Source organism: Panthera uncia, chromosome B1 (assembly GCF_023721935.1).
Source record: "Panthera uncia isolate 11264 chromosome B1, Puncia_PCG_1.0, whole genome shotgun sequence".
Taxonomy (NCBI): domain Eukaryota; kingdom Metazoa; phylum Chordata; class Mammalia; order Carnivora; family Felidae; genus Panthera; species Panthera uncia.
In genome coordinates this window covers 186,785,584-186,801,669 of record NC_064811.1, presented here as the reverse complement: position 1 = coordinate 186,801,669, position 16,086 = coordinate 186,785,584, and the positions used below count along the sequence as shown (strand labels likewise).

Genomic DNA, 16,086 nt, shown 5'->3' with positions numbered 1-16,086 from the left:
CTCATTACTTCCTATTGGCAGGAATGAAACGATCAGAGAGTGAACTGGGGCTTTTTCCCTCTTCCGGTGGAAGTCCGTTTTCTAAGCCTTCTCTTTGCCATCTGCTTTTGTCCGGTTGACTGTGGGCACGTCCCAAGCAAGGCCTCGTCTGGCTCATCGATCTCTTCCAGCATCCCATCCCCCTGTGGAAATTTGGGTCCATATTTTACCTGTGTGTCCCTCTGCCACCTCACACATGGCATATCTTAAACTAATTCCCGATGACTTTGCTTACCCATCCTGATCTCGCTCTACTCAAAGCACAGAATCGGAGACTTGCTCCGTCAACCTCTTTCGTGTGCAGGGAGCGCTTTGTTTCCGTAACACTCCAGCACTTCTTTATCCAGCTTCCACTTCCAAATACCCATGGCCGGGAACTCTGCATTTACTAGGAGGCTTTTCTCCTCCCCGGCAGCCTCAGATGCTACTCTCACCTTCCCTAGACAGCCCTCCCGTCTGCCACCATGTTGGTTTCCTTTCTCCTTGTTAATTGCCGTTGCTTACGACGTGATGGTAAAATGGAACCTTGAGATGTTTCAGCGTCTCTCCAGTCCAGGGCCTCTCATCCTGTAGCAGGCATCGGAGGCAGGTGCAGGGTGCGGCCCCACCCTCTGAGTTCCTGACTTCGTGGTTTGAGGGGAGGGGGTCGATCACTTGCATTTCTAATAAGTCACCAGATGACGCTAACGCTGTTGGTTCGGGGACCACTGCTTCACTCTGTTCAGTGTGCTGCCGTTAGGTTCACTTTCCTAAATTAAAATCTGTCCCTGTTATGCCAGCTCCTTGCTGGGGGTCTTCCATTGGTCTGGGACCAGGTTTCCCAAGGTGGGGGTAGTAGAACAGGGACATCACATTAGTCATATTATTTTTCTATTTTAACTTTTCTTTCAGCTCTTCCAGTCAGGTAAAGGAGAAAGTCTGTCTGGCGCTAATATGACTTCAGCACCTTTCTGATTCTCATTAATTGCCTTTCCAACAAAGAGAGCAACCTGTAAGCTTAACGTCTCTTGTCAGCAGCTCTTTACAATTTCTCGTATGATTGTGTTCTCATTGTATTTATTTTCAATGGCAAGTGTTAAAGGACCACAATTTGAAACACTGGATGTGGAAATGGAACCCGGAAGTCTTAAAGAATTTTTGTGTATCTTTTGTTCTAGTTGGTTTCGTACTTCAGTTTCATTTATCCCATGCGATTCTTTTGATTTATCTGAATTAACTTTTTTTGGAAGGATGATCTGGGACCTAGCTTTTTTCCCCTAACTGGCCATCCAATTTTCCCAACACTTTTATCTTATTTTATTTTTAATGTTTACTTATTTTTGAGAGAGAGAGAGCGTGTGAGCGGAGAAGGGACAGAGAGAGAGGGAGACACAGAACTCAAAGCAAGCTCCAGGCTCTGAGCTGTCAGCACAGAGCCCGACGCGGGGCTTGAACCCACGAACTGCGAGATCGTGACCTGAGCTGAAGTCGCACGCTTAACTGACTAAGCCACCCAGGTGCCCTCCCAACACTTTTAAATAATCAGTCTTACTATACTCATCGTAAACAAAGTTCACGGACAAGTAATATCCGTGGGAAAAAAATATTTGCAACTTGACAAAGGATTAACGCCAGCATATATCACAGGTTGCTACAAATCAATAAGAAGGGCAGACCGCACAGTTTCAAAAAGGTCAATTTAGGGACTCCTGGGTGGCTCAGTCAGTTGAGCGTCCAAGTCTTGATTTTGGCTCAGGTTTTGATCCCAGTCGTGGGATTGAACCCTGCATCAGGTTTAAATTCTCTCTCTCTCTTTCTTCCTCTGCTCCTCTCTCCTGTCCTTGGTCTCTCTCTCTCTCTCTCTCTCGCAAATTAAAAAGAAAAGAGCAATTCACAAAGGAAGCAAATAAACATATAGAAAAGTGACAGGGGCACCTGGGTGGCTCAGTTGGTTAAGCGTACAACTTCAGCTGAGGTCATTATCTCAGGGCTTGTGAGTTCAAGCCCCACATCTGGCTCACTGCTGAAAGCACAGAGCTCGCTTCAGAGTCTGTTGCCCTCTCTCTCACTGCCCGCCCCCCGTCCCCATAAAAATAAACAGTTTTTTTTTAATGTAAAAAAAAAGAGAGAGGAAAAAAATAAAAGTTACAAACCTTACTAATAATAATTAGATTCCTCCCCTTACGACCATATCGGGGTAATGGCGCTCACTTCCATTGTGGATGGATGCAAATTGGTAATGCCCACGTGGAGGAGAGTAGGTATCAGAATTAAAAAATTTAAATGATGGGGCACCTAGGTGGCTCAGTCGGTTTAGCGTCCGACTCTTGATTTTGGCTCAGATCATGATCCCAGGGTCATGGGATCGAACCCTGTGTCGGGCTCTGCACTGACAGTACAGAATCGGCTTGGCATTCTCTGTCTCCCTGTCTCTCTACCATTCCTGTGTGCACGCTTTCACTCTCTCCCAAAATAAATAAGTGAACATTAACAAAAATTCCAATGGTAATATGTCTTTAACATCTCTCTAATGCACATTGACACTTTTGAATTTTACAAGTAGGCACGTTCTTTGACTCATTGTCAGAAATTTATTCTAAAAAATACTCTGAGAGCTAAAATATTTACAAGTATGTTCATTGAAGCATTAATTCCTCTCGAAGGAAGTTGAAACTGATGTCTGTTAATTAGTGATTAGTCAAATAATGGGCCGTAATCCATTCTGTGTATGTAGATATTAGAAGATTGAGGTCAACCTGTAGCGACGATCATTGAAAGGTTTCTAACTTGTATTGCAAACTAAAGTCCTAGAAAATGCACACAGTATGAGCCTGTTTGTATGTTTGATAATCGCATGTGGATTTATAGATGGACTGAAAAGAACCAACGTATTGGAATATAGATCATTGTATAGGGAAATGAAGGCAGGACTTTAATAATAGTTTATTCTATTTTATATATTTTTCATAATGAGAATATATTAGTTGCGTTTTTTAAGGCAAGGCTCAAAACTGTAGTGTCTGTATAGTTTATTTAGTTTAACACCAATCTAGTAAAAATGTGCATAATATTGTATGTGCTTCCGTATATGGGTGCATACGTTTATTTAAGAAAAACAGCCTGGAATGAAACCGCTTGTTACCTGGGGTTATCCCTATGTAATAAGGTGTTAGGGATTAAAAAACATCTTCCTAATTACTTAGTTGTTGTTGTGTTTTTTAAAGTTTATTTATTTATTTTGAGAGAGAGAGTGCAAGGGAGGGACAGAGAGAGAGAGAGAATGAGAATCCCACGCAGGCTCCACACTGTCAGCGAAGAGCCTGAGGCAGGACTTGAACCCACGAACCGTGAGATCATGCCTGAGCCGAAATCAAGAGTTAGGCGCTCAACCAGCTAAGCTGCCCAGGAGCCCCCTAGTTCCTTAGCTTTTGATCAAATGAGTGCAGGATCATTGCAACCATTCGGGAAGCCTCTTGAAGGAAGAGAACGAATCCAGCAAGGTTCTAGCCATCCAGAGGGGTGTGCTGTGGGTCCCTTCTTTGTTGCTCTGGGGACAGCACATCCTCCAGAGTAAGTCCTTCAGCGTCTTGCAGTCTTGTCTGGGATGGAGTCCGTGGTGGTTGTCCTGTCTGAGCGGGAGGCAGGAGGACGGGGCAGTCTTGGTGGTGGGTTTGTTTGTTGGGATAACAATCTGTTAAGCCCTCTTCCTCTCGCCCGCATTCCCGACTGCCCGCATTCCCTTCTTTACCCACATAGCCACTTAAAATCTCAAGCTGTTTTCCAAAACCAAGTAATCCAGTGGGCAAACATTTCTTGACACTTAGGACACAGAAGAGGTTCAGGTTAAAGTGTGTTGACCACCCTGTTTTCTTCCGTAGGGTCAGATACTTGGTAAAAAATTGCCGAATTATTGAAACACCTGCAATAAATTCTCTTACCTCTCTGCAACGAAGAATGTGTTTTCCGTTTAGCTGTTCATTTGTGGTGCACAATGTAATTATAATAGGCTAAAATAAGTTACAGGGCCAGAGATTTTGGGGGCCGTATTGAAAGATTTTTCTCCTAGCCTGTCCCATAGTTAACTCTCACCTTATTATCGACTGTTCATCCGCATAGTCATCAACTATCACCTAAATACTAACCTTCATCTTGCTCACAGTAAATGCATTTACTGTTACATTTATATACATTGAAAATTAAAAACAAACAAACCAACAACAGCCCTTCCGTAATTGTTTTCATTCCTTTCCAGTTCTTTCCTTCTAACCTGCGTCCATTCAGTCAGCATGGATTACGAGCTGGCTACGTATGAAGTGGACATGATGCCAGGAATGCAGAGAAGAGAGCGGGGGCCGTGCCTCTGAGAAGCTCAGAGAACAGGCTGGTGGGGGGGGAGAGCAGGCCGTCAGCCGCCTTAGATGGCAGCCGAGCCTGTGTTGGAGTGGTCCTCTGGGACAGGAGTCAGGGGGACTGGATAAGAATGGCATTCCTAGGGTAAATGGAGTCAGCATTTCAATGGTTTTTTTTAATACTGCCAAGTTGTCTCTTAAAAGGAATGTATCAAGTTGCAAAATTACCAGCAACAAATGAAAGTAACTGATTCCTCACATCCTCGCCAGAACTGCGTTTCATTAAGACAAAGCAAAACAAAAACATAAACTTGATACCCTCATAGGCTGCAAATTAAATCAAGCCTCGTTGTTGTTTTCTTTGGCGCTTCTTTTTATTATTAGTGAAGTTACGCATTTTCACGCATTTTTATTACTTAACTTCCTCTTGTGAAAATACCTTACTCACTTGGAGTCTTTGCATTGTTATGACTCGTTCCTATTTACAAAAAAATAGTTTATTGAGGTTCGGTTCACACACCACATAATTAACCGCTTTAAAGCGAACAGTTCAGTGGCGTTGACGACAATTCCCAGGGTTGTGCAAGCGCTATCTCTGTCTGATTCCAGAACGTTTCTACCCTTCCAGAGTCTCTGTCCGCTCACTCCTCCCCCTAGGTCCCGACAACTCCTCCCGTACTTTCTATCCGTGTGGATTTGTCTGTGCTGGGTACTTCATATGCCTAGAATCATATCATATGTGGCCTTTTGGGTCTGGCCTTACTTAGCATCGTATTTTGGAGGCCATCCGCACGGTAGCGTGCATAGGCACTTCCTTCCTTTTTATGGCGGGATAACAACACTGCGTTGCATGTACAGACCGCACGTCGTATATCCATTCATCCACTGATGCACGTTTGAGGTGTGGCCACTTCTTGGCTCCTGTAAATAGTGCTTCCGTGAACATGCATGTACACGTAATTGCTTGGGTACCTGTTGTAAGTTCTTTTGGGCGTGCACTCAGGAGCAGAAATGCGGGGTCATAGAGTAATTCCGTGTTGAACTCTTTGAGAAAGTGCCAGACTTTCCTGCAGAGGCTACACCATTTTACCTGCCCGCCCACGAGGTACGGGGTTCCCCTTTCTCCACCTCCGTGCCAGCACTTTCTGTGTTGGGGGTGTTGCTGCTGTTGTCTTACTCATAGCCATCCTGGTGGGATGAACTGGTACCTCATCATATTAATTTATTTTCATTTTCCTGACGACTACCGATGTTGAGTACTTGTTACTATTTTGTTGTATGCAGGTGAGAAAATGAAAGAAAAAGGAAAGCCTGCTTTCAAAGAACTTATTTTAAAATTGTTTCAGTGTTCCTTGAGAGAAAAAATGCTTACTTAAAATTAAATGAAGTGGCCCTAATCTGAGAATTATTAAGCCATTAATTCCATAGTTTTCGTAATACAGGTATTTATGAAGCACAGGCTTTTGCCTCCAGTTTCAGTTTCTTTATAAAACATTTTTAAAAATTTTATTTACTTATTTTGAGAGAGAGAGAGAGAACAAGTGGGGGAGGGACAGAGAGGAGGAGGAGGGGAGAGAGAGAGAGAGAGAAAGAGAAAATCTCAAGCAGGCTCCACACTGTCAGCGCACAGCCTGGTGTGGGGCTTGAACTCACGAGCCATAAGATCATGACCTGAGCTGAGACCAAGAGTCAGAGGCTTAACCAACTGCGCCACCCAGGCTCCCCTCCAGCTTCATTTTTAAATGGAGTTTGTCTTCATTTCTCCATCACCTGGGTGGATTAGGGGTGTGATTTTGTGGCTTAACTGGTGGTTCTCAAAGTATGGTCCAGGGACCACGGCGTCACATCACATGGGGACTTGTAAGAATCGCACATTTCCAGACCCCAGCTCCCCAACTACTGAGGCAGAAACTCTGAGGGTGGGCCCAGCAACCTGTTTTAATAAGCCTTTCAGATGAGTTGGATGTACACGTAGGTTTGAGAGTCACTGCTCTAAACCCACGCTTTCAGTCTGAGCTTACATTAAAGAGCTCCTGTTGGAAATGTAATCCACGATTTTGACCTTATAGGCACCAACTTTTTTCAGTTAAAATAGGCAGACAGTATAATCAATTCAGGTGAACCAGTTTATAACTTCCTGTTTCAGAATGGCGTGTATAAACCATATAGTTGTATGTAGAAATTGCAATTCAGGGGCGCCAGAGTGGATCAGTTGGTTAAGTGTCCGACCCTCGATTTCAGCTCAGGTCATGATCTCTCACGGTTGTGGGACTGAGGCTCCACATCCGGCTTAGTGCAGAGTACAGAGCCTTCTTGGGATTCTCTCTCTCTCTCTCTCTCTCTCTCTCTCTCTCTTTTTCTCTCTCTCTCTCTCTGAAAAAAAAAAAGGGGAAACTTCAATGGAGTCTACACATCATGTAAAAAAGATAAGTGTCTTTTAAAAGCTACTTTTGATCTTTGGGCAAGTCTTTAAAGAATGTGCGAGTTGTGTGTCCTTGATCTGCCTCTTTCCTGCTCTCTGTGATTGGACTTTACCTTCTACTCCCTTCAGAGCCTCTGGTGAAGGTGGCTGGCGTGAAGGCCCGTGTAGGGGAGCTCGCGACCATTACCTCCTTACAGGAGCCACTCGGGCGGTGACTAGGGCCGCAGGGTGCTCCTGTGCCCCTCGATGCTGCTTCAGCGTCCAGGCCCTTCTCCTCTCCCTCCAGAGCTTTTTAAAGGGGTCCCTCCCTTGCCACTTCTTCCAGAAGCTGGAGGAGAGTCACGTGCAGATAGCATATGAACAGAGGAATGCAGGCTTTAGAAAACAACAGTTACGGCCACATACTGCATGGCACAGCAGATGGCTGGAAATGGCAGAAGTTGACTAGAAGAGGTGTATGTTACCCAGTCGTGTGCTTACTGGATCATAAGTAAAATTTTTTCCTATACGGGCTATTCATTTTTTGTTTCTAGTTTTGTTTTTTTAATGTTTATTTTTGAGAGAGAGAGAGAGAGAGAGACAGAGCATGAGCAGGGGAGGGCCAGAGAGAGAGAGAGAGGGAGACACAGAATCAGAAGCAGGCTCCTGGGCTGACAGCTCAGAGCCTGATTGACGCGGGGCTCGAACTCACGAACTGCGAGATCACGACCTGAGCTGAAGTCAGACGCTTAACCAAGTTGAGCCACCCAGGTGCCCCCTACACAGGCTATTCAAATGCAACAATACTTGTATCTACTTTGCAGAGTTTTGTGAGGATTTAACGTGCACATTCATGTGTATTGACGCATGTGTGTGGCACGTGGTAAACAGGGAGTGTTTTATATTTTTAGTGTAGTTACTGTACGTAAAAGTCAGCTTCTTTTTACATAGCATATTCTAAGCTTCGACATTTTTGCAGATGATGTAGCTGAGTCCCCAAACCAACAGCATAAGCAGTGTGCTTTTTCCAAGGTGAATTACCCACAAATGCTGCCTTTCGGTAGTATGTTCATGAAGCAGCTATAGAAGGGGTTAGGTCTAAGGGAGGCGACAGGGCCTCCTAAAGTCCTGCACGGATTTCAGATCTCTAGGTTGGAATGAATAAATGATTAGGAAGTGAATGTCAAAGAGGAGCCAGAAGATTTGAGGCAAGGCTTTTTTAGGGTGGAGGGATTGGATATGTTTGTAGGCTGCCGGGAGGAGAAAATGAACTCTAAGAGGGGAGATCCATACTTGATAATCATTGATGGGACGTGATTGCAGAGCAGGGAGAACGGGGTGGATTACGGACTGACCATTGGCAGGCTTTTGAGAATGGAAGGAATTATGAGCGCGCTGAAGGGAACCAGGCATTTGGGTTCTAGGAGAGCAGGTTTGGGAAACAAGACTGTTGTGTTCAAATAGTTGAAAGCCCATCACATGGAAGAGGGATTACACTACTTCTCCTTGGTACCAAGGGATGCCAAAGGGATCAAAGGGATACCAAAGGGATAAAGCGTGCACCAGTGGGTAAAAGTTACAGGAAGACCAGACCCTGGGCCGACACAGGGAAGGACTGTCTGGGAGCCCGGGCAGGTGCAACGAGTACTTGAACTCAGTCTGAAGAAATGGGCTGGTTGGGCTGCCCAGTTACACGCCTTCCCAGCTTTGAGACGTTGGGCGAGCCATTGATATCACGGAGCCCCGGTCTCTTCCTTGACCTGGTGTACCGGGCTCAGCACCGTCCCTGTCTGTGGTTCTCCTATCTAATATGACTCCTTTTGAAGAATCTTAGTGAATTTCCACAGAGACACAGAGTTAGCCTTCTTACCCTCTTCTGACTTGGTTTGTCCAGTTTCTCTTAAGAGTCATTTGCTCGGGACGCCTGGGTGGCTCAGTCAGTTAAGCCTCCGATTCTCGACTGCGGCTCAGGTTATGATCTTAACGGTTCATGGATTCAAGCCCCGTGTTGGGCTCCGTGCTGCAGCGTGGAGCCTGCTTGGGATGCTCCCTCTCCCTCTCTCACTCTCTGCCCCTCCCCTGCTTCTCTCTCTCAAAATAAGTAAATAAAGATTTAAAAAAAAAAAAGTTGTTTGCTTCTTGCTGCCCCTCTTCACGCCTTCCTGTCATTCCCCTCTTTCTGTCCCTTTGCTGCTTCCCCGGACTAGCAGAGGGGCCTAATCAACATCATTATAAATTAAAATTAGAAAAAAATGTTGCCCTTCTTTCGAAATCCAAATCGTGAACCACATCCTTACTTCTTCCCTGTTGTTTCAGAGCAGTTCAGCAGTGTTAGCGTGGACAGATTCTGCAGTGATCATAGACCGCTGACAATACGAACTCTGCTTTGAGTTAGCTCAGCAATGGCCACAGCAGATGCTATGAAGTAAAAATAACTGTTAAGACCTTTATTAACATTCAGACCAAACTATGCATTTGGGGGACTTGAATTGTGGCAAGAGTTCTGTTAACCTGAGAATGGTTTTCTCTGTCCAGTGCGTTTTCTTTTAGTGCAGTGAGTACAAACTCCGTTCTGCTTTTGTGCTTGCTCACACGCAGTGTTCAGCGTCACATAATTGTCAATATTTAGTCTGTGTGGCGTCTCATGTCATAGGACAGGTATCCACGATTGACAGTAAATACTAACCGACGGCTCATGTACGGGGAAGACATACTGCCCGCAGAGAGGGGAAATACCACGCGAAGTTCAAATTTCGTATGTCAACGTTGGCACGGTGCCGCAGTAAATTGCCATTTTCTTCACATTAGTCACGGTGCAAAAGAAGTCTGTTTTTCAAGCAAAGAGTAGTCTCTGGAATGTAGCATAAAGACTCTTGTTAGTTTCAGGCTTTTTGCATGATGTTGCTCCTTTGTGAGGAACCAACAACAACAACAACAACAAAACTCCATCGATATTCACTTCCTCAACATCAGAGAAAGATTGAATGTTTCAGAGATTCCTTGTCCAAAACAAGACGAAGAAGTTTGGAAACTAATCAACATTTCCGCTTTACTGTGTTTGTTCTAAGTCATATTGTTTCTGATTTTGGAATGCACCTGTGACTTCTTTTTGTTTTGTGTTAACTTCTTACTGTGCCATAGTAATATGTTCCCATTATCAGGATAACAGCATAATTGAGTGCTAAATTCTGTTTGGTATCTGAGAATGTCATTCTATTTGTATCTTGTAATTCGGGTAAGAATTACATTCCAAAATTTTGAAATTTACAAATATGTATTTAATGGTTTTACTTACTGATAGAGTGCGGAGAAAAGATAGCTATCTATCCAGGTACAGAATGTAAAGCATCTGATTGATTTTTCAAGTAACACTGCAAATAACTTTTATGTTAAAATTCCCGAGGATGGAAACGTCTGAATTTTTAACTGAGCTCATGATTACATGTGTACCTATAGATGTAATTCTAGTCTTAGAACAGTGACAGTTAATAAAATGCTTATTTTCTACTGAACAATTAATAGGAGAAACTGGATTATTTCCAAGTGTAGTCAAATTACCATAACTTGTAATCATAACCCATGTTCTGAAGCTTTTGTGACTTTTCATTCTTCGAGTGATAAATATATTCCTATCCCCCTCATGCTTAAACATGTTGATTTGGTACCAGGATAAAATTTGTGTAATACCACTCTTTTGTCATTTCTGGGTCTTATTCATTTCTTTAGGATGTGTGTGTGTTTTAGACGGCATTGATAAAAGGGGTTAGGTAAAGAGAACAGAATAATGTGCAAGGTAACTTGGCCAAGGGGCTTTATCTAATAATCCGCTTTATCAAGGTAGACAGAGATCAGTCTTACAATGGGTGAAGACAAGGCCACTTCCTATGGTATGGAGATTTTTTGATACAGTATCTAATTCCTTGGTCACTTTTCCTGGGCGGTTTATGATCTGAGATGGAATTTAAGCACAGCTCCAAGAGCACAGTTTTTTTGACTCAGATGGGGTTCAGATTGACTCCAGGTTTGCAGAGGAAATATGGCGAGTTGCCATATTCGGGCACGTTGCCCGAGGCTCACTTCACTAACGTATAATGTCTACTGTATATTGAAGCTCACCGTTTGTCAAGCATTATGCTAGTCAGGTCTCATTTAAACCTCGTAATCCACCCACCTTGAAAGGAAGATTGAGAAACGGGTTTTTTAAGGTTAACAACCTGCCCTAGGTTGTATAGCAAGTAGGTGGCAGACAAGGAATTTGACCCATGTCTCTGGTGCCAGATTTCAAGCTCTTACCTCCTGAGCTAGTGGTTCCCAGATTTTCCATAACTGCCTGGAGAGTTCGATGAAACATGCATTGCTGGGCCCTAGAGTTTCTGGTTCTCTAGGCCTCTGCTAGGGCCCAGGAATTTGTCCTTTCTGACCGGTGCCTGCACGTTGATGCTGCTAGTCATGAGGGCTATACTTTGAGAACCAGAGTCTGACTCCGTCCCTCTGAAGAACGAATGAGAGAACTCACGTGTTGTGCTGGTATTGATAATCTCTAACCTTTGTTGACCGTTTACCATGTCCTCAACAGTGTCCTAATTTCATTCCTTTTTTATCTCACCTCAATCTTAGGAGGCGGTTAAATTGCAGGGAGAGGATAAGGGAGTGTGATCACCGCTTGGAAGAGAAGGAAACTGAGGTAGATAGAGGCTCCCAGTAAGGTGGCCTCGTAGTGAATCAGTGACACAGCTGGTTGTTCTCATTATGACTTCGGCCAGCTGACCTGGTTTCAAAGAACTGTGTCCCTGGAGCTCTGTCCGGATGCAGATTTCATGCTATAGGAGCATTGAGAGGAAAGGAGGCACTCCCTCCGTTTCATCCGTTAGTATTTTATGTCCTTGGAGGAGGCTCCTGTAGGCCAGGCCTGGGAAGAAAGGGTCTCCCTCCTTCTCATATTTTTCCTGAAGGGCGTTCTGAAGGGTGCAGACGACACAGTTTGTTACTCTGATGACCGATGAGGTTCTGGAAACGAGCTCCGTTTCAGTTGAGCTCTGACATGGTTGATATTCGCGAGCGCGGATAAAAGGGACTCCGGGTGATTTTGTGTGTAGGCCTTGTGCTGGTGTTGCTAATACATTAAATCAGAAGGTGTGCCAACTCATGTTGGCCACCCAGGAACGGGGCATTCGCTAGTCTGTAGGGTTAGCCTGCCCATGGGTGGACCGACAGCCAAGGAGAATCTCAGAATCAAAAAGGAAGGAAGTGAGAGAGAAAGATCAACCCGCGATCAGGTTTGAAACCTGCTTAAGAAATTGTAAGTTTCCCCATTCATTTTGAAGCTTAAAGAGAAAGTGTAAGGCAGTTTCAAAAGGTGACATCACATCGATACGTAAATACCTTGTGCGTTTGCATTAAAATTCGTGTTGAGTGACTGTTATGTAGAAGATACTTACAAAAAGGAAATAAACTTGTCCCTCCCATCAAGGAGAACTCATAGCGGACCTCACAACCAAGGAAGTGTTCCGTTAATTTATGTAGGAGCCTCTAAATCTGAAGTTAGCGTGGGCTGATGCATACCTTGTCTTGGGGTTGCTGGTATGGTGATTTCCACGATGCCAGCGTTTGAATCCTGAGACAAAATCGTCTTCGTACTGAGATAGCCATTTAGCCCTAGAGCTAGAGCCTAGGGCCCAGGCGTCCTTACTGTCAGCTTGGAATGGTCTTATTCAGGGCACTTGGGTGGCTCCGTCAATTAAGCGTCCGACTCTTCACGTCGGCCCAGGTCATGATCTCACGGTCGCCCTGGGCCTGGAGCCTACTTCGGATTCTCTCTCTCCTTCTCCCTCTGTCCTCCCCTGCTCGCTTGCAGGTGCGTGTGTGCACTTGCTCTCTTTTCCTTAAAATAAAATAAAATAAAATAAAATAAAATAAAATAAAGTAGTCCGTATTTATTTTTTTGTATGGATTTACCGCCCAGTCTGAAGCTGTGAACTTTGAAAAGGATGTTATGACTTACTGCTCCTTTTCTGGATGTCCGTCTCTGTATTTTATCCTTGTTTTTCCCCTTTGAGATTCCAGACACAGCGGTGCCCACTCTAGATACAATCAAGAACAGCAGGGAAATGCGGCCTAGACATGTCTTCCCTTGTGGGGAGGGTAACTAAATGTTGACACACGTGGTTTGACGGAAAGAATCACCTGTACGTGTATTCTGGTTTGTTGTAGGTTAACGAAGCCCTTGTCGTTTGCCGATTGTGTTGGGGATGAACTTCCGTGGGGATGGGAAGCAGGGTTTGACCCACAGATTGGTGTCTACTACATCGATCACGTCAACAGTAAGTTTTCCATTTTGGTAAAAGTAAACATAGCAGAACAGTGATCCCCCCCGCCCCCCCCCCCCCATCTAGAATCATGCAAAAGCATCAACCCTCTACAAAGTGAACTTCTTTATTGTAAACCCCACTTTGTCAGTGACTAACATTAACACGTGTGCCTGTTTTGCAAGCTGGGGCACGTATAGAATTGGGCTTATGGGGGCAGAGACAGAGAAACGAATCTGTCTGTCCGTGTACGTGTCTACCTGGTAGGAGGGGAGTTTCTCGAGCACAGGTCTAGAGGCCTGTGGAGACCATGAGCCATTTGCCTCGTCCCGTCACCACCGCCCCTCGGACTGGGTTTCCTCTATTTCTCGTCCTTGCCACGGACAGAGTTGGGCGTGCGTACGGCCCAACATGAACAACTTTTTGAAACACATACTCGGGGTATTTTTTATATGTCTGTGTGTGTGTTTATGTTTGGCTCTCTATCCACCCCTTTAAAAATTTTTTCAGGTGGACACGTGTAATACTGATACTCGCTTTGCTTATTTCACTTAAAAACTAACCCTTTTATTTTTCTGGGTTTTGAGTAATACCTCATAGTTTATACTCTGTTAACTTATTTCTCATAGGTCTGTTGCACTAAAGATTTATATAATGTAGTACTCTTTTTTAATATCTTTAGGAATAATATTATAGAAGAGTATCTGGGGCACCTGGGTGGCTCAGTCAGTTAAGCGTCTGATGCTAGATTTTGGCTCAGGTCACGATCTCGCGGTTCGTGAGTTCGAGCCCCACATCGGGCTCCTCGCTGACAGTGCGGAGCCTGCTTGGGATTCTCTCCCCGTCTCTGTGCCCCTCCCCCGCTCCCTCTCAAACATATAAATAAAAAGTTGAAAGAACAGCAGTATCTTATTTGATGCCCGGTTATTAGTGGTGGCTTGCAGCCTCCCTTGTGTCGGTGTACGATGAAGTCTTGAAGAGACACAAAACGCCCGTATTAATAACAGTTCTCTCTTAGAAACCTCCGTATGTTAAACATACAGAATAGGCTTACAGCACTTCTGTCGGATCGGCACTGGTTTCCTGTCAGGATCTTTCTTTACCTGTGCAAATACTTCTCAGGACAACGGGGAAGGGTTCCAGAACTAATAGAACTGCTCCACTCCTGCCCGGCGCCTGCAGAGGCTGAAGGTGGGGGCGTGTGCCGAGCTGGGGGGAAGGCCTGGTGCCCCCAGGAGATCTGGTGGGAGGCTCCATTGCAGGGCGGTCGGGATGCAGGTCCCCATTCCGGCAGTCCACACCACGGGGAGGGGCTCTGCCCGGAGACCACTGAGAGCGGCGGGGAGAAGGCTCCCCCACAACCCAGTGGCCGCCAAGCAGCCAGAGGAGAGGGCAGTTAGGAAGTATGGCGAGGCGAGCATGGGTTCCACCGTGTCGGGCCCGCAGGTGGCATAGGGAGTCCTGTCGCGGGATAGGCCTGAGGGCTGGAAACTTGTCTGAGCCTCACACAGGTCGATGGGATGGAGGGATTGAAAGGAGCGAGGACACGGGAGAGTGAAGCCAGTTTTCCAGTGAACACCGACAGCCGGTGATCTGGGGCGTATAGTTTGGGAACCAGCTTTCATGCACACGTTAGTTCAGTGTAAGTGCAGGTGACAGTGTCTGCAGGTTTTGCCGCTGTCTCTTTTCTGTGTCATTAGAAGAAGTGCGACTTTTGGGTAGAGAGATGTTTCCCTGAAAGTTGCCCCGGAGTCCGTGAAGAATTCATAATTGTGGGTTTTAAGGTTAGCTTTCATTTTTGTATCTTTCAGTAAACGTTTCTCTCTTCTTTAAAAATGTTTGTTTATTTTGAGAGAGAGCGAGTGGGGAAGGGGCAGAGAGAGAGGGAGAGAGAAGGAATCCCAGGCAGGCTCCGCGCTGTTATCGTGCCCAATGTGGGGCTCAAACTCATGAACTGTGAGATCATGACCTGAGCTGAAATTGAGAGTCGGACGCTTAACTGACTGAGCCACCCAGGCGCCCCAAACCTTCCTTGATTGTATTATTGTAAGTGGGTTCTGTTGCTTATCAGTGACTGACATCTAACTATTTGAATGTTATTTTTTTTTTAAAGATTTTATTTTTTTAAGTCATCTCCACACCCAACGTGGGGCTCAAACTCACAACCACGAGATCAAGAGTCACATGCTCCAGCAAAGGAGCCAGCCAGTCACCCCCAAATATTTTAATGTTACGATGGAAGGGACTACTTTTGGTAAAATTCTGACAAATAAACGGTCAGTGGAATATCTGGAATGCGTAACTATTTAAATCTCACTCGCATCCTTACTTTATACGGACACAAGTTCAGCTTGTCTTCTTTAAAGAACATTTGCGGAAGCAGAAACAAGCCTACCTGCCCTGACTCGCCAAAACTAAACTCTCGTGGTACCAAACGAGGAGATGAACGCCCTCGGCTTCCCTCTCGCTACCCACGGGCCACCTGTGGGGCTTCCTCCCCGTCTCGGTAGGTTCTCCTGCACCCCCATCCCCAGGAGCCCTCTTAATAACTTTTATATCCCATCTTCCTCCCCTCTTTCGTTTCTTTACCCGTCATTTTCTGGTTTTAAAAATTCCTCCCTCCACTTCTTTACCTAGTGGTTCTGTTGTCTTCGTATTTAAACTCTGGAAACTCTCAAAATGAAATCAAACCAAAACTACCAGAAGAAACCAATAATAGCCGGCTTCCCCCGACCCCACTCATTCATACCCAAAACCATCTTTCAGCCCAAGTCCCTCGCCGGCCGTGGCCCACTCTTTCTCCCGTCTCGGCGAAGCTTCCCGAAAGCCACGGCCTGAGTGAGGCCTTCGTTCTCCGTCGTGTCACAGAAACTGCCCTTGCTGAGCTCGCCTGAGACCCCACAAATGGCCCGATCCAGGCCACACCGGGGTCTCGTCTTTCTTCATCCGACAGAGTCCCTTGTCACTGTGGGTTATTTCCTCTTGCTCTTTACTCCTTTGGATTTCACAGTAC

General features: G+C 45.3%; 1 protein-coding gene across 3 annotated transcripts in view; it reads left to right on the top strand.

Annotated features, from left to right (window-relative positions):
* Positions 1 to 16,086, top strand: part of WWC2 (WW and C2 domain containing 2) — a 206,244-nt gene that overhangs the window by 88,183 nt on the left and 101,975 nt on the right. For all 3 annotated transcript variants that reach the window (XM_049631788.1, XM_049631786.1, XM_049631787.1), the window contains exon 2: positions 12,979 to 13,088. In XM_049631788.1, the coding sequence (XP_049487745.1) occupies positions 12,979 to 13,088 (110 nt within the window). The remainder of the gene's footprint in view (positions 1 to 12,978; positions 13,089 to 16,086) is intronic.